At 59.9% G+C, this 23,460-nt stretch overlaps 11 protein-coding genes across 11 annotated transcripts; 3 read left to right on the top strand and 8 right to left on the bottom strand.

Moving 5' to 3' along the window:
* Window positions 1–449: 449 nt before the first annotated feature.
* Window positions 450–2,597, bottom strand: BXZ73DRAFT_106218 (uncharacterized protein; the record flags this gene model as incomplete). Its single annotated transcript, XM_048016549.1, has 22 exons — window positions 450–469; window positions 533–693; window positions 756–780; window positions 844–904; window positions 959–986; window positions 1,038–1,050; window positions 1,105–1,151; window positions 1,204–1,304; window positions 1,356–1,395; window positions 1,447–1,462; window positions 1,514–1,525; window positions 1,587–1,611; window positions 1,664–1,701; window positions 1,754–1,779; window positions 1,833–1,858; window positions 1,911–1,928; window positions 1,988–1,997; window positions 2,055–2,111; window positions 2,166–2,207; window positions 2,274–2,287; window positions 2,341–2,419; window positions 2,482–2,597. 22 exons carry the CDS (start codon window positions 2,595–2,597, stop codon window positions 450–452), a joined length of 975 nt encoding a protein of 324 aa, XP_047872879.1.
* Window positions 2,598–3,292: 695 nt separating this feature from the next.
* On the bottom strand, window positions 3,293–5,058 carry BXZ73DRAFT_92636 (Indoleamine 2,3-dioxygenase; the record flags this gene model as incomplete). The annotated part of the gene is made up of 4 exons (XM_048026432.1): window positions 3,293–3,651; window positions 3,744–3,748; window positions 3,879–4,702; window positions 4,765–5,058. The coding sequence occupies 4 exons, from the start codon at window positions 5,056–5,058 to the stop codon at window positions 3,293–3,295; spliced, it is 1,482 nt and encodes a 493-aa protein (XP_047872878.1).
* Window positions 5,059–6,779: 1,721 nt separating this feature from the next.
* Window positions 6,780–7,778, top strand: BXZ73DRAFT_106216 (uncharacterized protein; the record flags this gene model as incomplete). The annotated part of the gene is made up of 1 exon (XM_048016548.1): window positions 6,780–7,778. One exon carries the CDS (start codon window positions 6,780–6,782, stop codon window positions 7,776–7,778), a length of 999 nt encoding a protein of 332 aa, XP_047872877.1.
* A 187-nt stretch (window positions 7,779–7,965) lies between these two features.
* On the bottom strand, window positions 7,966–10,048 carry BXZ73DRAFT_54422 (Phosphomethylpyrimidine kinase-domain-containing protein; the record flags this gene model as incomplete). Its single annotated transcript, XM_048021165.1, has 8 exons — window positions 7,966–8,093; window positions 8,147–8,529; window positions 8,576–8,617; window positions 8,669–8,812; window positions 8,865–8,988; window positions 9,036–9,735; window positions 9,799–9,924; window positions 9,980–10,048. 8 exons carry the CDS (start codon window positions 10,046–10,048, stop codon window positions 7,966–7,968), a joined length of 1,716 nt encoding a protein of 571 aa, XP_047872876.1.
* Window positions 10,049–10,292: 244 nt separating this feature from the next.
* BXZ73DRAFT_92634 (Mak10 subunit, NatC N-terminal acetyltransferase-domain-containing protein) lies at window positions 10,293–12,985 on the bottom strand (the record flags this gene model as incomplete). Its single annotated transcript, XM_048026431.1, has 13 exons — window positions 10,293–10,439; window positions 10,492–10,761; window positions 10,823–10,902; window positions 10,953–11,157; window positions 11,207–11,338; window positions 11,390–11,569; window positions 11,616–11,684; window positions 11,737–12,036; window positions 12,089–12,250; window positions 12,304–12,525; window positions 12,588–12,713; window positions 12,773–12,840; window positions 12,901–12,985. 13 exons carry the CDS (start codon window positions 12,983–12,985, stop codon window positions 10,293–10,295), a joined length of 2,046 nt encoding a protein of 681 aa, XP_047872875.1.
* A 185-nt stretch (window positions 12,986–13,170) lies between these two features.
* BXZ73DRAFT_54426 (tryptophanyl-tRNA synthetase) lies at window positions 13,171–14,614 on the top strand (the record flags this gene model as incomplete). Its single annotated transcript, XM_048021167.1, has 6 exons — window positions 13,171–13,359; window positions 13,413–13,625; window positions 13,677–13,757; window positions 13,807–13,922; window positions 13,975–14,111; window positions 14,163–14,614. 6 exons carry the CDS (start codon window positions 13,171–13,173, stop codon window positions 14,612–14,614), a joined length of 1,188 nt encoding a protein of 395 aa, XP_047872874.1.
* A 224-nt stretch (window positions 14,615–14,838) lies between these two features.
* On the bottom strand, window positions 14,839–15,439 carry BXZ73DRAFT_34734 (uncharacterized protein; the record flags this gene model as incomplete). Its single annotated transcript, XM_048017855.1, has 2 exons — window positions 14,839–15,280; window positions 15,345–15,439. Coding segments are annotated over 2 exons (537 nt in total), but the record flags the coding sequence as incomplete, so codon positions are not given.
* Window positions 15,440–16,073: 634 nt separating this feature from the next.
* Window positions 16,074–16,571, bottom strand: BXZ73DRAFT_106212 (uncharacterized protein; the record flags this gene model as incomplete). Its single annotated transcript, XM_048016547.1, has 1 exon — window positions 16,074–16,571. The coding sequence occupies one exon, from the start codon at window positions 16,569–16,571 to the stop codon at window positions 16,074–16,076; it is 498 nt and encodes a 165-aa protein (XP_047872872.1).
* Window positions 16,572–16,910: 339 nt separating this feature from the next.
* On the bottom strand, window positions 16,911–19,217 carry BXZ73DRAFT_92632 (P-loop containing nucleoside triphosphate hydrolase protein; the record flags this gene model as incomplete). The annotated part of the gene is made up of 5 exons (XM_048026430.1): window positions 16,911–17,138; window positions 17,183–17,750; window positions 17,803–18,037; window positions 18,075–19,107; window positions 19,170–19,217. The coding sequence occupies 5 exons, from the start codon at window positions 19,215–19,217 to the stop codon at window positions 16,911–16,913; spliced, it is 2,112 nt and encodes a 703-aa protein (XP_047872871.1).
* Window positions 19,218–19,608: 391 nt separating this feature from the next.
* On the top strand, window positions 19,609–19,985 carry BXZ73DRAFT_92631 (mitochondrial ribosomal subunit S27-domain-containing protein; the record flags this gene model as incomplete). The annotated part of the gene is made up of 2 exons (XM_048026429.1): window positions 19,609–19,897; window positions 19,954–19,985. 2 exons carry the CDS (start codon window positions 19,609–19,611, stop codon window positions 19,983–19,985), a joined length of 321 nt encoding a protein of 106 aa, XP_047872870.1.
* Window positions 19,986–20,975: 990 nt separating this feature from the next.
* Window positions 20,976–23,273, bottom strand: BXZ73DRAFT_106209 (uncharacterized protein; the record flags this gene model as incomplete). Its single annotated transcript, XM_048016546.1, has 2 exons — window positions 20,976–22,008; window positions 22,513–23,273. 2 exons carry the CDS (start codon window positions 23,271–23,273, stop codon window positions 20,976–20,978), a joined length of 1,794 nt encoding a protein of 597 aa, XP_047872869.1.
* Window positions 23,274–23,460: the final 187 nt, after the last annotated feature.

The raw sequence follows: 23,460 nt of genomic DNA, 5'->3' as shown, positions 1-23,460 counted from the left end.
ACGACCCCACCGAACACGTCGGCGGGGGATCCACCAACTTCGAATCGAGCCCCAGTGTGCAGCGGTGCGTTCGGGACGTGCGTTCGATCCACCCCCAATGAGGGGGAACCGTGGCTGAAAGACCTCCGCGAGCCCCGCGACATCCCCCCGCGCAGCCGGCACCGGCATCATCTCCTCTTCCTGTCCCTTCGCGCCTCTCGCGTTTCCCGGGCTGCGGAGCCAGGTGCCGCGGGCCCGTATCCTCCATCGCCCATGTATGTATATCACATACGAATCTTTCGGCGTGTTCGAGAACGATGTCTCACCAGTGACGAGTGTCGCGGCCGCGCGCGCTGGCGGGAGCGATAGTATAATGTGGATGGTGTTTTACAGTGCAAGAGTCCGCGTAGTGCTACAATCCGTGCGCCGCTCGGAGTCCGGGCCTAGCCACCGGCTTAGGCTTAGGCGCGTCACACCCCGAGCTCGGTGTCTGTGGAGGAGAAGCGCGGTCAGCGGACGACAGACGCAGCGCGCACGGCAGCAGCAGGCGCACCTATATCTGTACGGGGGCGGGTCGCGGTTCGGGTCCAGAAGGAGGAGCGGAACTGGGTGAGGAAGAAGGAGGGGACGGTCGTGAAGACGACGGTCTCCGTCGCGTCGGCGGCCTCTGCGCGGCCGTGCAGCCTGGCCGACAAATACTCGCGCGAGTTCAGTCTGCGCAGGTGGGAGGGGGCGTCAGCACTCAGAGGTGGGGGTGACGAAGTGGCAAAGCGCACGTTACGAGCACCGAGATGGCGTAGACTGGGAGGGAGAGATACAGTGAGAACCGCCGCCAGGGGAGTGCGTCGAGCGAGACGCGCTCACATTTTGTGGTGACCACGCTGAGCGCGACGAGGTACAGGTGATGTGGCCCTTCGAGCACGGACTGTGCGGTCGATCAATATCACGTACAGGACCGCCAAGATGAGGCGCAGCTCACCAGAATGACGCAGAAGAGGCTGGATAAGCTGGAGCAGCCCTTTAGCTCGTAGCCATGCGCGCAAAGCATTCGGTCGTACCTCGTTACAAGCCCTATGATAGCGTTCATTCAGCTGACAGGACAGTACGAGTTGCTCGCCTACGTACCTGTGTTGATGGCGTATGTCGTCAGTGTGTCTACGAGCCTATCGGTGCTGCAAGAACGATGAGAAACGCATCTGCTCGAAGTGCTGTTCGCCGACATACCGCCCGAACCCCGTCTTCTGTCTGTAGAGATGATACACGAGAGAAATGGCGACCAACACATCGCTGACCGCAGCGCATGCAAACGCCACAGTGGTCAGCCACTGTCGAAGACGCATGAGCGACAGCGAACGAAGCGAGCTATGAAGAACTACCTTGACTGCGACCCAGTGCTGGTATGTCCTGTTCATCAATCTGCGCAGTGTGGGTAAGCGTCGGTCCGAATCTCAACGGAACGGCACGCACAGCTTGAAAAACGCGGCTACATTACAGGTGAGTTCACATCATCGTCATCTGATGCCACATTACTCACCAAGCACAAATCCTGGACGCGCAGTAACGGAGTCGTCAGGAGCAATGCTTGCGGATGTTGATACAATGCCTACCTGTTCCCGCGCCCACAAATGAGGCCTACACCAACAGGGTCAGTGCGATGCCGGCACGCTACGTTTGTGAATCTTACCCATGCAGCGAAGAACACAATCCGGTACGGAGGATTGACTGAAGACGACGTCAGTCGGTACCCACAGGTCGACCCAGTTCCTATACCCACATAACCACACACGCCGAGCATAAAAGCTAGCGGACGGTGGTTAGCGCACTCTCGAAAGTTAATCGGAAATGCCACGAACATGTCCGAAATGAGGATCACTAAGGCCTGTTTGGGGGATCAGTGGAAATCTCGGCGGAAACCTGTGTAGGTGGCTGACCGAGACAGGGGCAAGCAGCTGGCGCCAGCAGGAATGTCAGCGTCGTTCCCTTCTTATGGACGACGGTGTGTACGTACGATTATCGATCTGCAAATGTCGCGCTTTCAGCACGCTACTCTCGTTCTAGACCGGGGAGAGGCTCACACAGTAGCGAAGTTGTCCGCGTCGGGGTCAGCGTGGTGACTGATGAGGTAGTGGTATCTGGGTGGGAGGCCTTTAGCGGGGCAGAGATCCCACCAGACGCAACGATCTTACTCGACGTGCATGGAGATGCCCACATGTGCAGTCTCCGCTAAGCTGGATGGGCGCCAGGGTGGAGTTGAACATCGATCGTACAAAGCAGACGATGTCTCGAGTACGTACACGATGACCAGCACCTAGAAGGAAGAGGTGAGAAGTCGCGCCAAGGCCGGGTTGTCACGAAGCGCACCATGAGCTTCAGGATGGGTTGGTCGTTCTTGTATTTGTAGAAGTACATGAGGGCCTGGAGGAGCATGACCCCGTAGAAGCTGGGCCGGGGACGTCAGTCACGTCACGAGCAGGACTGGCAGGTCGGAAGGCGGATACGCACAGGGAGCCGACGGTCGTGCCAACGAGGCCGGCAGCAATGGAGCTCTGGACGGCGATCTGGGGCCCGGGAGGCACCGTGTCGGTGGAGAGCATGGAAGCGTCGCGGAGTGTAGCCATGGGAGGCTGCAACGCGAGCACTAGCTAGTCGGGGCCGGCAGCATTCGTCTTCAGAGCGAGGGGTGGCCGTATAAAAGGCCTAGCGACCTCCGAAGGGCTCAATGTATCAGCAAGGTTCTGTTCTATGTCCGTGTCTTCCGTCGGCTGTGCGCGCTGTGCTCCGTCGACCGCGATCCACGGAAGCAGGTGAGCGGCGGGGGGCGGCTCATGCTGGCAACTTGCGACGTGTGTGGGTAGGGGAGCATATGGGCGTGGGGGCAAGAAGTCGCTCGCAGGCGGTGTGGGTGTGGCAGGCGGGGAGCAGCTTGGACGAGAGCAGGGAAGGGACAATCCGCGGGCGCCCAGTCCTGCTGTCCTCCGGATCTTCCCGAGCCGTGCCTTCCCTGCCGCTGTCACCCCGCGTGTTTCCCAACCCCGAGTCCGTACCTCGAGGAACCGGCGAATTCAGCGAGTCGAGCGGTCTTTCGTCAGACGGGTGGAACTAGTTCATTAAGGGGCAACTCATTTTAGCCGGCCATACATACCACAGCCAGTAGGCGATGTGAGTCTCACTCGACATACACAGCAAAGCGTCGATAGTTGCATTGCGTGAGGCACTACAACACGAGCTCCTCCAACACGGCGAACGAAGCAACCCATATAAGTATACCGCCATAATCTAAACTCCCAACTTTCCGCCCTGGCCGAACTCCATCTCACACCCTTCGAGGGCCCATGATCGCACCCGCAGTCTGGTCGCGCACGCCCTTGACGAACTGGTACGCGTCCGTGCCGCCAGTGCCCTTCGGCACGCCCGCCCCGGTGCTCACCGCCGCGCCCTGGCCCTGGCGCGCGGGCACGATGATGTAGAGCGCGACGATCCGGACGTGCTCGTCGCGGAACTCCTTGAGCGCGGTCACCGCCTCGTCGTATGCGGCGCGCAGCCGGTCGTCGTTCGCGGCCTCGACGAGCTGCCGGAGCGGGCGCGGGCTCGTGTGCAGGTGCCGGAGGAACGCGCGGTGGTGGCGCGGCATGTACTTCTGCATCCGTGTGAGGAAGGGGGTCGCGGCGTGCGCTGGGGTGGGCAGGGGGAGGGGCACGAGGATTGCAACCGGCGTCTTCGTCGCCACAGTGGGCGAGGAGTCGGGTTCGGAGTCGGAGTCGTACAAGGACTCGGACCCGGGCGTGAGGTGTGCGGAGGCGGGAACGGGACTCGCAGGGGCTGACGAGGCAGAAGAGGAAGAGGACCCGGAGGACGCCCTGAGCGGGGGCGGGAATGCGAGCGGGGTCGCCGGGGCGGACGAGGAGGATGAGGACGACGACGACGACGACGACGAGCTGGAGGACGCTTGGAGCGGGGGCGGGAATGCAGGCGGGGTCGCTGGCGCGGCGGTGGCGGCCTTGAAGTTCGAGTGCGAGTAGCGATCGACGCCCAGGAAGATGTCGAGCGCGTGGATCATCGAGCTCTGGCCCGCGCTGGGGCCCGAGAGCTCAGTGGGCACCTCGAGGCTCGGGTCGAGCTCGAGGCCGTCGAAGACCCACCGGCGGCCGCGCGTGTCCGAGTCGCAGCCGCGGAACCAGGGGCGGATCTCGTGGTAGAACGTGCTGGGATCGCACCCCTCGCGGACCGCGCCGAGCAACTGGCGGCAGTGGCGGACGACGCCCGCGAGCTCGGTGAGGTACGACGTGATGCGGCGGTGGGCGATCGCGTCGTTGACGAAGGCCTCGTCCATGATCGCGCGCATGAGCGAGAGCGCTTCCACGCCGCGGAGCTCGATGCGCGCAGACGAGAGATAGAACTCCTCCTCGTCGGTCGAGCCGGTGAAAAGCGTGTTGCATCGGAGGTTGTATAGCTCATTCTTGGGCTCGAAGTGGGTGTTGGCTGCGGGCGGGGTCTTGAACGCCCAGTTGTAGAGAACGTCGTCCGAGTAGGTGAGAACAGGCGGCAACTGGAGCTGTGCGCAGATCTGAAGGAGCGGCACCGTGACGGGGGCTGGGATGTGGATGCTCATCTCCGAGACCGGCGTCGTGTGCACGTAGAAGTGCATGATCCAGGCCAGCACGCAGTGCCCGCGACGGAGAAGGATCTCGGATGCCTTGACTTCCTCAGTACAAAGGATGGGCAGCTGCAAGCGATGCATGACGCATCAGATTTGCCCCCAAAAGTACCGTGAAGGGATCTCCGCACCTTTCGGACCGAGCTCCGCCAATGCGCCGAACGCTCTTCGTCATCTTGCGAAATACCAGGCTTATCAACGAGCTCGAGCTTGCTGTTGATGGCATCGTCGAGCGTGGCCTCCCAGAGCTCCCATGCGGCGGGTAGGCGGGCGATCGGGGGTTGGGGCGGCATGAACCCAGTGCGAGTGTCTACATCGAAGTCATGGGCCGCGAGGGTCGACACATCGGGGATGCCGGCGGCGGCGGGAGCGAAGACATCAGGGCGCTGGAGACTGAGGAAATGGTTGATGTGAAGCGACTGCATTTTGATGCTGGGTTTTGAACTGGACGGTGGCCAACAGATCTACCTGGATGGAGCCGTAAAGGGTGGTGGACGGCTGGGGAGTGAGGGCGCGATTGGCGCGAACGGCGACGGGTTGCGTTGGTAATGGAGAGTCCGGTGAGAGGAGGATGAAAGAATTAACCGATGGTGACTGTGGTGGCTTGGGTAGGATCTTAAATAGTGACCCGGGCGGTTGCGAATTTGGCCGCAGGCGACTACCTTGGCTCGAGACCCGCTTTCCGCTCCGCTCCGCACTGCCGCCACCCGTTTCCGCCCAATCCATCCGCTCCGCCTCCTACCGGAGGGTTTGATCGGTCGATAGACAATGTTCTGGAGCCATGAACTTGCCGCGGCGGCTACACGCGGTGCGGAAGCGCAGCCGCCACCAGTTGGGCGTCGACTGCCACCGCGGGGTCGCGGGATTACGCAATGTCGAAAGCTACTGCGCGAGAATGCATCTACGCGTGATCAAAGGCTCAGAAAGGAGGTGCGCAGATGCGACTTGTGCACTCACGGATTGCTCAGGCTCGGCTGTCCAGGTTTGACGCGGAATTGGCTACAAAAAGAGTGTAAGAGCGTGTCGGAAAAGCAGAAACACAGCTCAAACGACGGGTCGGGGCCTTTCCAGAACCGCACGGGGGGCGAGCGTATATGCGAGGGGATATTTGATTCGGATGTTGGGGAACGCAAGAGAACGGGGAATGCGACGCTCAAACGTACCCTTAGCAGCGCTGCGCTAACCAGCCTCCTAGATTCATGCTGCATGGGACACTCCAGGATCCATGGCCCCTCTAAAGGTCGTCTCGAAGAGACGTGAACTCCATGTGCGGATTGCCCCGTCTTCGATGGGTGAGCGCGCGAGATGGCATGCTGGACCAGATGCTCAGAGAGACGGGACGGAACTTTTTCTGGAGATAGGACAGAGAGTGCGGGGGATGAAGATGAGAGCTGAGAGCTGGGCGGATGAAACCAAGTGACCGGAGGACGCCCGAGACCGACCCAATGCGCGTGCTGACCTGTGTTGACGCCCGCACCTTCAACGCCTCCCACTGCGACCGTCCATAGACTATATGCATGAGTTAACCATCCACACTTACATACCACGATACCGCTGCAGCATGCTGTACAGTCTACAGGCATGTCAAGATGCGGTCAGCGTTGTGGGTAACCTATGGTATGCAACCCCCGGCTGCCGAGGCATGGACTGTACTGACTCGGGACGTCGATCGAGGTACATAGCCTCTTACATTGGAGTCGACCGTAATTGTCGCGCACACCTTGCTTTCTTCCACCACTACCACCACTACCAAGCATACCAATAGGTCGACGATGCCCATCCCTACTGCTCCTCTAAGACTCACGCCATCGTATATAGTGGATCCCTTCGCAATGGTCTCGGTCCTGCCGCTCGAGGCCTGGTGTCTAGTCAACGAACTCCCACTCGAAGACGCGGATGGTATCAGAGCTCTCTCCGTGCACGATGAACTACGCGCGTTTATCACCGTCCGGGCAAAGGAACACCTCAAAGATGCAACAGAAGAGCACCTGAGATATGCAAGGATTCTCCATTTCCTCCACAACACTCTCGCACTCGAATGCCCCGGCTCCATAAGCTTGTCGCTCCGCTGTGGTATTTTCCACTCTTGGCCACCGGTACTCTCCGCATCCTTGAGCTCTTGGGTCCCTTCCTTGTGATGTACACAATGGACCACATCCGCATCGCGCTGCGCAATTGTCCGCACATTGTCGATCTCAGTCTCATCTGCCTACCAGAACACGGGCTCTTGGTCGACCTTCCTCCCGACGAAACGGTCACCCAGCGCTCCCGGCGCCCCATTCATTTCCCACTGCTCAGCACTCTCAGACTTCAATTTCTAGGCGAAGTCAGCATACAAGCCACCATGTCCATACTCTCTTTCCCCACCTCCGCCTTCGTCGACGTCCTGGATTATTTCCATCCGACTGTTCTACATCTCCTGGACGGAAATCCCGCCTGGGCGAAACACGCCTTCTCTCGCATCACCTCTCTCGTCGCCGAGGACGTAGGCGGAGACAGAGGTCTCACCTCGCTACTCGTGTTAGCCTATGATGAACCTGTTTTTCGCCTTATCTCCCGCCTCGCCCTCGATCGGCCAACGTTCCTCATCGCGTTCCAACAAGCGCCGATCACTAGCCTCCGCCTCAGCAGCATGTTCCAGGCCGCCGTCGGCGAACAGCGCTGGCACTTCGCGACCATCCTCCGCGCGTTCCCCGAGCTCCGCGCGCTCGAGCTGTACGGCCCCATCGTGGGCGTCTTCACGTTGTTTACTGACCACGGTGGGGGTCTCATGGACGAGTCCTGTCGTGCGCCGGGGGAGGAGCCGCGGATCGTCTGCCCGCGCCTGGCGCATCTCAAGCTCACGATCCTCGTCGACCAGGCGTGTCGCCTGCGCGTGCCGCTCGTCGACGGGCAGCTCGACGCGGCCGCGGCGCACGTCCGCGACGGGTACTTCAAGCCGCTCGCGTACATCCTCGCGTGCCGGACCAGACTGGGCGCCGCGCGGCTCCAGTCCCTGCAGGTCACCCTCGAGTGGGCGGCGGAGAGGGCGTCGGACGGCGTGGTGGAGCTCGATGGGGGCGCGTGCGAGGTGCCGGCGGACCTGCGCGGCTGCGTCGACGGACCGGTGGTTGTGGAGGCGACCGGACGGCTTCGGTTCAAGTGAGGGCGCTATCTCGGCAGCTTGGTGTCCCGGGCTCGGGGTATCCAGAGCGCGTAGGAGCTCCCTTGCAGCAGTACGATTGTTGGACATTCGAGGCTAGGAGGAGGGCAAGGTCTTATTGTGGCTTCGATTGTCGAGATGTATACATATTTGTGTATTCTGTCAGTCGCTCGCCGAAACGCAACGACAATCAAAGCAAGTTCAGCGACGCGTCCCAGAACCCCTTCTCCAGCCGCGTGCACCTTTCCCACACCGCGCACCACTCCCGGAACTGCAGCTCGTTCGGCGGGTTCTCCACCGCCAACGTCTCGATCGTCTCTGCAACCCCGCCGTCAGATCGTCCCGGATTCCCCAGAGCAGCGGGTACGCACCGAGTCCGAGACGTACCGCGCCTTGGTACGCCTCGCCCGAGTAGTCTTCGATCCACCGCAGGTAAGGGTTCCCTTCGAGCACGACCCAACTGGCCGGCCGCACCGCCTCCTTTCTGAGCCACAGCCCGACCTCGCCGTAGCCGAGCAGACACGCGGCGAGCGCCATGACCAGCTTCGCGCCGTCGCCCTGCAGGCCGACGTCGAGGAGGTACGCGCCGTACGCAGTCGTGCTCGGGGACTCGGGCGTCGACGCGAGGTCGGCTTCGGTGATGCCCCACTGGGCACAGAAGGTGGTGTGCGTCGCGATCTCGGTGAGGATGTTGATGATCGTCTGCGTGGCGGACTGGATGGAGGAGTATGTGGCGGACTTCGCGATGAGCAAGCTGCGGACGCGTGAGAGAAAACCGCCAGAGATGATAGAGTGCGTACCCGTATGCTCGCGCGTAGTACTTCAAATACAGATAGTCCTGTCTGGCAAGAGTTCAGCAGGAGAAAGAGCAGAGCATGGCGGGAACGACGGACTTGATGAAGTGGAGGAAACACCCCTTTTTGAGCGTGCCGCGCGCGAGCTGCTTCACGAATTCGTGCTCCACGTATTCCTTCCATGTCGAGCTGGCAGAGCGTATCAAGATCCGTGTCAGAGGGTGGCGGTTGTTGAGCGTCTTCCTGAATCGGGATGTTTCAGCACCCATCGACGATCAACTCGAACAAAGCTTACGGAGGAACAAGCCTCTTCGAAAGGCTGTGGAGGTGGTTGATTGGTCCATTACCGAGCCCGACCGGGAACGCAGTCTCGATCCCGAGATGCGTGAACACCGTCGCCCTCCTCGTCGCCTCCCACACTGCGGCGAACATCAGCGTCACATTCCTTGAAGGCAATCACCCTCACCAGTCAGTCCATTCGCCATGTTTGCGGCGATCGCCGCCGACAGCGTGCACCCCGTCCCATGCGTGCTCGTGCTCTCGATCTTCGGGCGCACGAACAACGTGATGATTTCCAACGTCCCCCCGCACATGACGTCCACAACCACCGGCCCCGACCCACGGTCCCACCGCGTGCCCCCGGGCTCGTTCGCGCGCAGGATCTCCATGTTATCGTCGAGGAACGAGTCCTGGACGACCTCGACCGAGGGCCGCGCCCCGAGCACGCGCCGCACGTCCGCCCATGTGAGCGCGACATGTCCTCCCTTGACCAAAGCGGTGAACGGGCCGAGGCCGCGCAGAGCCAGCGCGGCGGAGACCATGTCCTCGAGTGTCGCGATCACGGGTGGGGGGTCGTGCGGGTGTGCACAGGCGAGCAGGAGCGCGGCCTCGGGAACGTTGGGGGTGACAAGCGCGGCGAGAGGAAGGAGCTCGGAGATGAGCACCTCGAGCGCGTCGGGCGTGAGGAGGGTGTGGCCAGAGGTTGAGAGCGCGACGGGGTCGATGACGAGCTGGAGCCGGCCGGCGCGCGGGGGCTCGAGGAGCGGGTCCGGGGAGAAGAAGTAGTGTGCGCGCAGCGTCTGTGCCACGGCGCGGGTGGTCGCGGCGTCGTAGAGCATGCCTGTTTTGAGCGCGTGAACGTTGGAGTCTTCCAGCACCGCGCGGAGCTATGGGGAAATGCCATATGTGAGTCATTCGTAGGCGCCTAGAGTGTTTGAGACTAGCTATACCTGCTGAGCTACGAACTCGGGAGGGGAAGGGTGTACGGCCTGAACGCCTTGAGTGTTCTGAGCTGTCAACGCAGTGATAACAGCCATTCCGTAACAGCCATGGACGGTAAACGTCTTCAGATCAGCCTGCGAAAAACCATCAACATTAATCGCTGCGAGATGACAGCGGTCAGATACTGACTTGAATCCCAGCTCCTCCGCTGGGGTCAGAACCTGCAATCGTGAGTGCTACTGGAGGATGGCTGGCCATCGCAACAAGTGAGTCGTAGGCTGACGTCGTGGAGGATGCAGAACAAGTCGTTTGAACTTTGCCCAGCCTTGCCTCAACTTTGGCACCCACGGGCCGGTCCGGCGAAGATGCGGTCCGGGCCGATTCTAGATGAAACTGCACGATAATCAAGCATACAACCTACCATCTACGTTGTACAATCTAGGTAGTCGCGGTGCGGCGCGCATAGATCCACCACTACGGTCGACAGCGCCGCAGTCGTCGGTCACGACGAGAGAGGAACAGTCGGAAACCAAGGATGCACCTCGGGTATCCACTTCAACGTCCTATGGTTGAAATTGGGCAGCTCAAGCTGGCTCCTCGGAGTATGTTGTGTGAGGTTCTCGCAGACATCTGCCAGCTTTTGCAAATACTGCAGAAAGAAGGTGAACATATAAACGAAGACGGAAATGAAAGACCCTTACTTCTCGTCGGCCGTTGGCTGAATGTCCGACCCACTCTTGCGGCGACTCGCTGAGACGCGAGAGGATGTTTTGGGCCAGTTTGAAGGTCTCGGAAGGGGAGTAGTGAAGGTCCCGCACGGCTTCGTCCAGCTGTTGCGGGAATCGCGTGAGATCCGCTACAGGTTCCGCTGGCACAAGGTCGTTGAACTGCGGCGCGAACAGCCACTTGTATCTTCGCATGAAGTTCAGAGCAATTCGGGACCACGGCGACGTAATACAGTTAGCTGTCAGCTACGAAGCAGAGGAGTTAGCCTCCACATCGTCAACATAAATCGGCAGCCGGAAGGCTCACAGGAACGAGAGTCACCGAGATCATCTGCAGCGCCGCGAGATGCTGGGATTGGAATATAAGCTCGTGGTGGGCCATAGTACCTGGTCGTCTGATGAGCTGATGAAGAACGAACAAGGGGGGAATGACGAACCTGGTGGGACTATAAGAAGCAATCTTTCGATGCAGTCCAGATGTGCCTCAAGGACGTTTGCAAGGCGCCAGTATGCGATCGGCTTCTCATCAGGCGCATATAGCTCTTGTTGGAAGCCAGACAAGATGACCTCTCGACATGCTGATAATCGCCGCATGAGTGCCGTTTGAGGGATGGCTTTGAGGATGGCGGCAGCGTCGGCGTCCTGTCTCTGATGAAGACTGTGCCTCATGGCATATTGTGAGAATACTCACAGGTGGTCGGTGTTGGTCAACGTCTTTCAACATCACATCATACAACATATGCCACTGTAGGACCTCCTTCATCAGGTGTCGTCGTCGTCGCGGAGGGTTGTACCAACTCGATCGAATGTGGGGGACCATCAACTGAGGAACGGAGTCAACCTTGAGCAACGAGAGTTTGATCGGATAACCCACCTTGACGATCCGTCGCTCAATAACATCTCGCATCGTTGCCTTTTGCATATAGGGAGCGCTGCGCTCGAACGCGGCCAAAATGGTCGAGTACGGCGTCCCGAGGGCTTCGTAGAAATACCGCTCAAGTAGCCATGTTGTCCGATGGGAACCCAGCACGAATCCAGAGTCGAAGAAGAGACTCTGTAGAGGAATGAGAGCATGGTCAAAAACTGCAAAGGAGACTTGCCTGGAGTGATGAACGGTGAAATGCGGCCGGTGGTTCCCTGTTCAGTGCAATCCACGAATCTCCGCGGACCTGGGGAAGCGTGACATCACTCGATCTCGACGGAGAAACAACAAGGTCCAACCTTCCATTTGAGTAGTGACGGCGACGTCACGAGTTGCCCGATAGTCACCCAGTACTCGACGAAGTCTTGAAGGACATCCCAGCTTTGATTTGGCGGTGGCATCTCAGTGACGCGTATTGGCATGAAATTTGGTAGTCGCCGTGCAATGTAGGGGTCCATGACCAGTAGCGCAGAGGATCCCTGCGGCAGCTCTTGTGGCAATGACCGTACACGGTGGATGAGCCCTTGGGCTACAGCCAAAGCCAACGGTAGGTTTTCGACTTCTCGTAGGGGCTCGAGCTTGTAGAGCTCCATGAGGGCCTGAATGCAACATCAAGTTAGGAGTGGTGAAGTGAGAGTGCGATGAGCTTGCCTTCCGCAGAGCCAGCCTATCGCAGAGCGCAGAAACCTGTTGCGGCGACAGGTTAGACTGCCGCACCCAGTCGCAGGCGATGTCCAGCATGTGCAGAACCACGCTGGTGTTGATTCCCTCTAGCAAGGACACGTCGCACTTCTCCCCTTGCCAGTCCTCGATCTGAAAACGCGTCTGAGCATGGTCACACAACGCGACGCACGGCGGGTACGGACATCCTGCACACGGTTCTTCGACAGCTCGCGCCACGCGAGGTCGCAGCACTTGAGCATACCTAGAACGCCCGCGCGGAGGACGATGGTAATAAGCCATCGCGGCCTCGCCGGATCTTCGTCGTCCTCGGGGATGAGGTACTCAGGGTTGATGTCCGGCAGATGGTGGACGAAGAGAATGGTAAACACGCTCTGGGAGAGCGTCTTCCCGGAATGCCATTCCATCTGTACCGACAAACGAAAGACATGAAATAGGGGCGGTAGATACGACGCAGGGCCGGATTCACCTCGCACGCGAAGGTCCGGTCCAGGATCCAGCAGACCTCCTCCGGTAACAAGGGCGCGAGCGGGTCGAACGGTGGGCGGCGCTGCTCCTCGAGGATCATCCCGCTGTCTAAACGAGGCTCTCCGATCTATGGTTTCCGTGTGTGAGCAGGCAGCGCGAGCCTTAGGACGGTGGCGTTTTACGCACTTCGAAAGCACTCATTGCATCCATGAGCGTCATGCCGTCCATGAGGATGACCTCTTCAGGTTCCATTTCTGCGCGCAAAGAGGGGCCTTGAGAACGACGATGTACTCGACGAGCGATAACAGACGTACCTTGACCTGCAGTAACAAATAGCCCTGTTACATCCTCGAAATCGTCGCCACTGGGCATGTCGAACCAATCGTCGAAGTCGGACATCGTAGCAAAAGCACTGGAGAGCCCAGACCAGAGGGAAGAAACAGAGGAGTAGAGCCCAGGGAACGTGGCTAAGAGAGAAAGAGACTGGAGGGTGAGATGATGGAAGTCCAGGCAAGAGCAGTGACTGCGCCACCCAACGCGCTCCGGGACGCGTCGGCAAGCGCTGTGGCCAGTGGCGGCGGCCCATGTCTCTCCTCCGCCAGCACGTCCGTGGTGCCGCCCGCAGTCTCTTTCCTTCATGCTTGCTCTCTCATAGCCCTAGTCATGTGCGGCGCACCGTCCATACCAAGGATGTCGCGCAGAACGCGTCTCAAACGCGGCCTACCCATCCAAGGGTGGTGTTTTCCGGGATACAGCCCACTGGAATGCCTCACGTACGTGTTTCACGCGCTCTGCTTCATACTCCCTCCCAACATCACGTATATAGCTGGGCAATATGCTCGGCGCGCTCATGAACTGGGTCAAGCTTCAGCGAGAAGCCGCACCAGAAGACAAGCTCATCTTCTCGATCGTCGGGTGGCACGCCCTTACGCTACCTCAAGATCCCAAGGAACTCAGCGCTGCGCGGAGAGAGATACTTGCCGTTCTATTGGCGTGTGGGATTGACCCCAAGCGGTCGATTGTGTTCCACCAGGACGAGGTGGGTGTGCTCCATCCTCTGCATCCTCGCGTATTCTGACCTCTGCTACAGAACCGGCACCATGCGGAGCTTGCCTGGATCTTGAACTGCATCACACCCATGGGGAAGTTGCACAGGATGACCACCTGGAAGGTATATACTGCAGTTTCTGTCTTGCGTGTCTACCTACAATCTCGGAAAGTCCAGGCTCGCCGCGTCTCGGAACGCCCGCGATGATTCGGAGGTAGACGAGTCTCTCCTCAACGTTGGGCTCTTCACCTACCCTGTATTGCAAGCCGCAGATATCTTAGCTTACAAGTGCGTATGATCCCGCTATATGTATACGGGTGGTATGCTCACCGTCGTACAGGACTACGCACGTGCCAGTTGGTGAAGACCAACAGCAGCATATCGAGCTGTGCAGAGACCTGGCGGTCACCTTCAACAAGACGTTCAAGGGGGGCAAGGACGACCCGCCAGTGTTCCCTCTGCCTCGCCATGTCATTCGTACGTGCTCCTTCATCTGCCATGCCCCTTGAGTCTAACACATGCAACCAGCTTCGACGTCATGTCGAGTGCTCTCGCTAAAGGACCCGTCGTCGAAGATGTCGAAGTCGTCCCCTGATGTCAACTCCCGGATCCTCCTCACCGATTCGGCTGAGCAGATCAACAAGAAGATCCGCAGGGCAGTAACCGACTCGATCACGGGGATCTCCTATGACTCCGACACGCGTCCCGGAATTGCCAACTTGGTTGACATCCTTGCTGCATGCGAGGACGCCAAGCCTCAAGACGTCGCTGTGCGCTACGCGAACAGGAGCCACGCCGAGTTCAAGATGGACGTTGCGGAGGCCGTGGAGGGGCTCATGAGCGGGCCGCGACGCGAGTTCGAGCGTCTTCGCCGAGACATTGCGTATCTCGACTCGGTCAGCAAGTCGGGCGCAGCGCGCGCGATGGAGATCACCGAAAAGACGATCGACGAGGTCCGCAAGCGTACCGGACTCTACTAATCCTACACTCCTCCATATCGTACCTAATTCCCTGAAATGCTACTCTACTCATACATCCGCCTTGGCCGTTCAACACATCCCCTTTGTGCTTGGCACGGGCTCGCTCCCCGCCAACGACCCCATCTCCGCCAGCGTCCCCGCAAACAGATCGTCGAACTCCCGCTCGAGCCCCACCCGCTGCAGCGCATCTGCGAACCCCTCCCCCGCGCCCCTGCGTCAAGCCGCTCGAGCCACTCCTCGAGCGCATCCGTGCCGGCGAGCAGCGCGCTCCGCAGCCGCGTCCGCTCCGTCTGGCTCGGCCGCGTCACCCGCGCCTCGCGCCGGCGCTCGTCCAGCGCGTCCTCACCGCCGGCGTCGGGCGGGGGCGGCGAAGAGATGCGCGCGGGCCGCGCGGCGGACGCGTTCGAGTCCCACGCGTCCGCGCGGAGGGTGGCGAGCCAGCCGGCGTCGAGGTCGCGCAGCCAGGCGAGGAGCGCGGGGAGCGTGTTGGGGTCGGGGGCGTAGCCGGGGATGGACTGCAGGACCTCGCTCGTGAGGCGGAGGAGGAGGGTGGTCCGGAGCGGGGTCGAGGGGTCGACCGGGGGGATTTGGAGGATGAGCGAGAGGAGGCGGTGGGTGGCTTCGAGGTAGGCTGCGAGCGTGGGGAGCGAGGACGATGGGTCTGATCTGTGGGAGAAGGCGTTAGGTGAGAAAGGCGGTCTTGAGGCGGGAGGTCAGAAGAGGTTCGAACCGTTTCTTGTAGTTTCGAGTGATGTCGAGGAACTGCTCTTCCAGGTATTCAACCAGCTTGCGTTCTTGGAGGGATGACAAAGGGCGCACAGGGACAGGCGCGACCGGAGTACTCAAAGTATCCTCTTCTGCGACAATATCTGTGCCTGGGGTCGGAGGTTCTATATCAACCTGTACTGAGAGGTCGTCCATATGATACCGCGCGCCCGATGTGACTGTCTATCTGGATGTATTCGATGAAGTTAATCCAGAACTCGCAAGTCCCATGAGACAAAGCTTGCCTGAGATGCTCAAAATGCGCCCCGTCGTGCGCTGTAAGACGGCGGCATAGAAGGCGGAAGGAAGAAGGAAATAGAACCTCAAGCGACCCATGACATCGACTTCCCACGCACAGCCTGAACGGGCGTGCAGTATATCTCCAAGTTGGAGAGGCCAAGGGGAACGCCAACTGAGAACACCAGGACGACGATTGTCACCTACCATCAACTCGCCAACGCTCGCGGAGTGTCCTCAGCACACCGCAGAAGTCACAGAGATCCAGGTAGCTGGCCGGTAGGCCGCGTCAATTAGTACCCTTACAGATGTACAAGGTCTATGTAGTAGAGTGGTGGTCTAGGTCATGATGCGCGAGTCGTGGTGTCCATTACAATTATCTAACGTACTTGGTAAGATCCCACTATGCATCCCCTTGAGACATTGGGCGCGCCGACGCCGCTGCCCTCCTCAGCCTTCAGAGCGCGCTCGCTGAGTGTGGCCCGGCGACTTTGAGCCCCTTGGCCTTGATCATCTTCTTCGGCGACGCGGCCGCCGTGTAGTTCGACGGCGGCGTGTACGCAACCACAGGCGGGGGGCCGTAGGGAGGGCCCTCACTCGCATCGGAGGGCACGAACGGGCCCACGTGCGACACGTAGTTCGCTTCCGTCCCAGGAGGGATGAGATCGTCGACGGACGCGGCCCGCGGCGCGTGTGCCCAATGGGCGTCCGAGCGGTCTTGGAGGTACTTGGGGAAGGGCACGGAGCGGGACTTGCGTTCGGAGGGTGCGGGGTCGGCGCGAGCGAGGTGGGGGGTGGAAGAGGTGTGGATGGCGTGCTGGCCGGTGATGATGTAATGTCGCCCAAGTAGGGTGCCGGGCTCGAGGGAGGAGGCGGGGGTGCGGACCATCAGGGGCGTACCAGTGGGCCGCCCAAAGACGAGCGAGACGAAGCTGATTACGGGGATGAGTAACATGATGGGGCAGAAGTAGGGTGTGTCGGGTCGCCGGAGACAAAGGAGCGGAAGTGTCGCGGGTGGACGAGCGGGGTGAGTAGGAGGGGCCGGGAGGAGGGATGGGCAGCGAATGGGCAACGACGCCGCTCGGAGCGAGCTTTTGAACCGGGCTGGACGGGCGGACAAAGCAGGGCAAACAACCTCTCACGTGGGTGAAGGGTGCGTGAAGGACGCGGCGCGACAACCTGAAGGGCACATCGATGAGAAAAGACCCGAAGAGCGACGAGGGTATACATACGTGAGCGATTCAGGTGTTTTATGCGACCTGTGGCATGTGTACGATCGGCTCAGAGCTAGCCTCTACAGGTCTGCGACGCCGAATCTTTGCCCGGGCTTCCGCGACTGCGGTATTCCTTGACCCTTGCGCAGCAGATGCATCATCTCCAGACACCAGTCCATGGCGGCCTCTGTCGTGTGCTGCAGGTTGTACGCCTTATTGCGGTCCGGAAATTGGATGGTGTATCGGAATGTGAGCCAGAGGTAGACGACGAGCAGTTTGTGAATCGTCTCGAGGGAGCTGAGTGAACGCTGGATCATCCCCAACGACGGGTTGTCTTCGCCTCTAGCATGACCAGAGTGTCGTTGAGGGGCTTGAGCAGCTGCGCGCGCTCAAGGACCTCCTCGACAGTGACATACGATTTGCGCGAGAAGATCTGGAGCAGTTTCTTCACCGCAGCCGCGCACTTGGGGTCCCGCCACGGCACAGGTGCGTTGCTCAAGGTGACGCGGTCGGGAACAGGGAGCTTGATGTTCAGATCGTCGAGAGCCTTCAAAGTGTGCGTGATGTCCTGTAGTGACTGGAAGTCGTACAAGGGAGACTGCTTCGAAACATACTTGTGCACCATAGCGACGGTGAGATTCGACGAGCCCACGGGCAGCGCGCTCACGATGGCATTGAAGGTCCCTTTGGTCATGGTCACATAGCCGTGCGGAAGGGGCTGGAAGGCGGCCGCAACAGCTTCGCGGAGAGCGGGGAGGTCTTCCTGTTTCAATGTAGTCACGACACCGGCCGGATTCTCGTCGTGGAGGCCAAAGCGACCGGCGCGCCCCGCAATCTGCTTGATTTGCGATGTCGACAGAGGTGTGAAGCTCTTGCCGTTGAATTTCTCGACGGCCTCAAAGATGACGCGTTTGATTTTCCTATGCGGGGACGATTAGTACCAGGTTCGTGATGAAGGAACGACAGACATACAGGTTCAACCCCATCCCAATAGCGTCACTTCCAGCGAGGACGTCGTAGTTGTTGTTCGGATCGTTGAAGAGTGCAGCTTGTTCCGTGCGGAGTTCGGGAGGAAGACGTCCGTAGGCGAGAGCGCACCTGACTCCTTTGACCTTCTGCTCGATTTGTTCCTTGACGTGGAAGAGGCCGCTCCGCGAGAAAGTGACGACGCAATCGCCTTTGGTAATTTGCGAGAAGTCCCCAGAGCCTTGTCCGCAACGACCAACGGCGTCAGGCGTTGATACCTCTTGACCTCCAGTGTGTCCCCAGATCCTTGATCATGGCCTCGACCAGAGGAACCGCCGACTCCTCACCGCATAGGTGGATCTCCTCCGCGTTCAACCCGAGCACCGCGGTGACCCACGCCCCTCCCCGCTGCGGGTCCGCAATCAGCTGGATCTCGTCCACCACCGCAACCTGCCACCGGGACGAGATTGGGACCATCTCGACCGTGCAGCTGAGCAGCTGCGCGTCCGCGCTCACGATCCGCATCTCCTCGCCCGTGATCATGTTGCACTCGCGCGCCCAGCGCGGGTTGCCCTTCTTCGTCACCACCACGTCCCGCTGCGCGTCGTCGGCGTCGGCGACGTGGCTGTCCGCGTCCGGCTCCGCGTCGGCGGCGTCGATGCCAGCGGGCACGATCTGGCCCTTGTTGAGCCGGTCGAAGATCTCGTACGCGAGCAGGCGGAGCGGGCCCGCGTAGAGCCCGCGCTTGGACGCGGCGAGGGCGCGGAGGGCGTGGTGCGTCTTGCCCGAGTTCGTCGGCCCGACGTGCATGATGAAGCGGCGCGGGCCCACGTAACGCGCGGCGGTGTAGTCCCACTCGAGGAGCGAGCGGTCCGCGGCGTGGAAGAGGGTCTGCATCTGCTGGAGGACGGCGGGGGAGACGTGGGGAGCAAGCGCCTTCGCGCCTTCGGGGTGGCTCGCCCATTCGTAGAGCATCTGGCAGAGGTACTTCTCGTAGGCGTCGCGCGAGTTTTCGTGCAGGTCCAAAGACATCCTCTTGAGACGGTCTTCTTCGTAGCCAAGGACCCGGAAGACGTTGCCCTCGCTCAGCTCTTGGGCGTAGACGTCGAGCACAGTGCTCGGCTCTTCGACACCGAACTCAGCGAGTCGAGTGCAACAGGTTTTGAAAACGTGGGTGAACCGGGTTCTGACGGATCTGGCGAAGTAGGACGGGATTTCGACTGGTGGAATATAGAGTGCCTTTGGAGGTTTCGCCTGCTCTGACCGCTCCCCCTTTTGCGGCCTCTCCCTGGACGCGGGAGGCTCCTCCTTCTGCCTCCTTGGATTCAGTGTGGAATGGGCCCTCTCCTTTTCCGTTATCCTCCTGGGCTGACGGTGAAATTCGTCCGGGGGTAGGGGAACCTTCGGTGGTCGATGATCATGGCTTCGACGCGCCTTTGAGCCGTACGAGTCTTGCAAAGAGGTCGACGACTGGGAGAATAGACGCGCACCAGCAGCAAGGAGAAAGCTATGTCGGCATCGCTGTCGAAAGAGGGGCGTGAGGATCATCCAGCTGGTAAGAAGGGGTCTTCTAGCTGCCTTTTCAGCAGATGAGCAGCGGGAGAGGAAAAGGAGCAGAGAGCAGAAGGACGAGGGACGCGAGGGCGTAAAGAGGGCCGCAAACCGCGAGTCGTCGACCGTGACGCGCTGCCAAAATGGTCACGTGTTCGATTCGCGCGCTGCAGCCGCGCTTGCCGCCGCTCAGCTCGACCGTCCTCGACGTGTCCACCGTCCTTCGCCCTCTCCTCGTTCCTCGCGGGCCCACGACGCGCCATGACAAGCGTCGCACCCTCACGGCTGGCTGCGCTTACGCAGCTGCGCTGCAAAATCTTCCAAACCGCCTATAACCCCACCTGCATCCGCACAGGCGCGAAGTACCTTCGCGCCCACCTCCGTGGCCCCGCTATGGTCCAGTACTACCCCGACGAATTCACGGTGGCAAAGTTTAACCGCATGAAGCCCGAGCTCAAGATCCCAGACTTTGAGGAGATTCAGCGGCTGGAGGACGTTGCGGAGCGGAAAGCGAGAGGGAAGGGGCCGCCGAAGAAGGCCAAGTCGGCAGGTGCGTCCGTTGCGTCCGTCCTTGTTAGTTGTGTGCTGACGGGCGTGGGCATGCAGCGGACAGTCGTCGGTTGGCGAGGAAGCGGTAGAGAGTGGGCTATGTGCGGCGTTACACTATGCGTACAGCGGTATAATAAACCCGTCCTGTGTTTTCTCCACTTTCTCGTGTGGGTCAGCAACAGACTAGCATCCCATCTCTCATTCATCCCCAAGCCTCAAATGCGATACTGGGAAGCCCTGCAGAGCGTACTACGTAGCTCTCATCTCGGATTTCGAAATAGGATGGAACCTCAAGCACCGGCCCTCGTAAACCCACAGTGCGTTCAAACAACTGAGAGCGATGTCTTGTCCTTGGTGACTAGCCCATTCAAGCATCTATTCAGCTTCGCCCGGCCACCGAGAAACGCTAGTTTTCGAACAAGCATGTAGGTCCGCTCTCTCGCTTCATCTGCGGCCCGTGCTCATACAAGTCTGCAGCCTCTATATCCTCACAACCGCGACGCCTTCCGCATCCTAAGCAACTTGAACCATCGCCCCCGCCGAGATCTTGACGTACACCTCCTTACGTTCAGTGGGGTACATATCAACGGGACTGGGCTCACGCTGACGCCTGGATACCACAGCACAACCACGCTCTCTCCGCGTAGGCTGGGATCGGGCCGCCGGGCTTTGACCCAGGAACGGGGCGGCACTGCCGGAAGGCTGAGAGCGGCGGGAAGGGAGCAAGTACCTGCGGTGGACCGAAGCTGGAGGCGCACATAAGGTGTGAACCGCCGTGGTCTCGGTACGTGATCAGTCCTTCAGGCAGTGTTTCGTGTGCATCTGCCTGTTGGTTGGCAGAGTTGAGAGCTGAGGCAAATCGGGGTGTAGAACATAGAAAACCACACGTAGCCAGAGAAGGCTTCTCTGTTGTCATCGCCACGCTCTTCCGTATATTCAAACTTATTCACGTCGTACTGTACGAAGAGCGAGTACAACAGCGAGTACGTCTGTGATCGAGAATCTTTTTAAGCATTGCAACCACCCATAGCTGCATACTAAATGGTCGAGCCTTCGACGATGCAAAAAGCAAAGACAGATCACTTCGTGGGTAATTCCAGATATGTGACCCCTCCGAAGACGACAGGCCCATCGACGAACTTCTCGAGTGCAGATTGTACGACCAGCCCCGGGCGAGGCATGAGCGTGTGGGCGACTGCTTGCGGAGGGGCCTCGAGTTTGCAGACGTTGTCCCACTCCCATGCCTGCCACTCGAGGCGCTCCAACCGAAGTCCTTTCGCGGCCCTCGACTCCAGCACCTTCACGAGCGCGGCCTGGTCGTCCCACAGCGTCACCGCCGCCATCTCTTCCCACCGCGTCGGTTTCCGCTTCATCGTCCTCTGAAGCCAGCCGTAGTCGCGTGGGAACGAGACGACGAGGCTCTTCAAGTTTGGACAGACCACCACGCCGGGCTGGGTGTTGGGTGCGCACTGAGACCGTACTAGCAGCGCCGGAAGCACCTCGTCGAAGCATGGCCCTGCGATCTCGAGGGACGTGATGGAAGGGAAGGGGCCGAGGATGTCGAGCTTGCCGTAGAGTCCTCGCTGGTGTAGAATGAGGCGCGCGACGTTCGTGCCGTGCTCGCGCAGCAGTGCGACGCAGTCGTCCAGGGTCTCCGAGGCAGGCAGCGGGTCGCAGTCGGGGCCTTCGGAGCGAGTGCGCGTGATCCGGATCGACGCCGCGTCCCCCTTGAACATCACGACCTCGGTCTCCCACTTCGAGTTGAACGGCTGACAAGAGTCGCTGAGGCGGATGGCGTCCGCCTCTTGGATGCGCCGCGCCGGGAGCGCGTGTCCGGTGAAAAGGTCCCGAAGCTTTGAGTCCTTCGTAATGATGTCGAGACTGGTACTCTGAGGAAATGTGACGCAGTCCAGGTAGAGCATGTGTGAGCTATCCGTGCCGACGTTGGCGACCACTGCTTGAAGGGAGGGGAGATTGACCACACCAGCGGCTGCCCACAAAGGCGAGACCGGGTCAGGAATGAGTTCTTCGACAATTCCTTGTATGCTTGAGTCGTACATTGGGCAGTAGTCGTTCACCATCCATAATTTCAAGCGTTCGAGGTCCGGACACCTGTTAAGTTCCAGCGAAGCGGTTCGTAGGATTCCTCCTGACGATCGTCGTAGTCACTCAGTTGTTCAGACAGGGCGCTCTTCGAGAGAAGGCTACAGCCCTTGGATCGTCGCTCGAGTGTTCGAGGCGACGCGATGAACGAGACTTAAGGGACGGACGAACGGACAAAGAAACACACACGGACTGATGGTGGTAAAGAGTAGAGTGAGGATCGTGCCGCGCTCCTGCGGAGCGCGTTTATATACATGAACGGAACAAAGAACTGATCCGGACGAGAGAGAGAGATTACGCTAACATATCTAATCTAATCTAGACTCGTCCCATGACATGCCTCCCCCAGCGTAGAATCGAATCTCGAAGAACGTAAAAGGGAGCAGAGTAAGCTAATCAACGTCCATGCCGACTTCGAGCGGAGTCATGGATAGAGTCGGTACTAATCCATGTGTAGTCGACCGCGGCGTGACAGTCCAGAGAAACCGGCCGGGGCGACGAGCTCTCTCGTACTCGGTGATAACTCCGGATACTACGGAGACGAGGTCGAACCCGTGAAGAACGCCGGGGTTCGCGTTTACAACGAGGATGTCGTCGCAGTAGACCAGGACGTAGATGTCGGCGACTCCGAGGACGTTGGCGATGGCGCGAAGGATGCCACGGCTTCGCATCGCCTCGGTGATGAGATCCGCGCCTAGACAAGTCTTCTGGAGACTCCTCGCCGAGAGTACGTCGCCGTAATCTTCTCCGATTATCACCCACGAGGGCGAGAACGAATGCGGGGTCCACCTCCAAGCAGACATCTCTCCGTGAGTCCCGACCGAGGTCCGCATGGCTCTCGCGATCCAGTCCATGGATGCGTGCGCGCATTGCTGGTAGTCGTACCAGGTTTTCGCCCAGACGGATCGAGGGGTTGGTCCGGAGAGTTGGTTGTAGTCCGGGTAACATTGTAGGAAGAGGAGGACGGGGAAAGGAGGAAAGTCTGATCCGAGCTCGGAGAGAGCCGCGAGATTGAAGTCCACATCGGCGCTGGCGGCGATCTCGTCAGGGACGATAGCGTTGGAAGCAAGGCGGACGACTCGGAGGAGATAAAGAAGGCGTTCGTGGAGGGTGGCGGAAAGCGTGACTTGGAGCTCGCACGTGTCATCGTCGTTGACGCGAAGATCCCGCGTGAGCGCTAATGCCGCGACGTCTAAGTTGAAGAGGAGGATCGTAGCGAAGAGGTAGAAGGGCAATCCCATACGACCGGATTCCCGTTCGAGAGTGGAGGGCATGATGAAGATGAAGAGGGGTTTTGTCGCGGTTGCGAGTGAGCCGGCGCTGGTTGACGATGAGTTCCGTCTGGTGACGAGTAGCGCTGGTGTTCTGTCTTCTTATCCTCGTCGTCCGCCATATCGTGGCTGTGGCACTCCGCTCCTCTTTTCTTTCTTCTCTTGCAGACGCGAGCTGATGCGTATGTTC

Source organism: Epithele typhae (assembly GCF_022376455.1).
Source record: "Epithele typhae strain CBS 203.58 chromosome Unknown BXZ73scaffold_79, whole genome shotgun sequence".
Lineage (NCBI taxonomy): Eukaryota > Fungi > Basidiomycota > Agaricomycetes > Polyporales > Epitheliaceae > Epithele > Epithele typhae.
The sequence above is the reverse complement of the archived record's forward strand: the minus strand, read 5'-3'. Positions and strand labels throughout refer to the sequence as shown.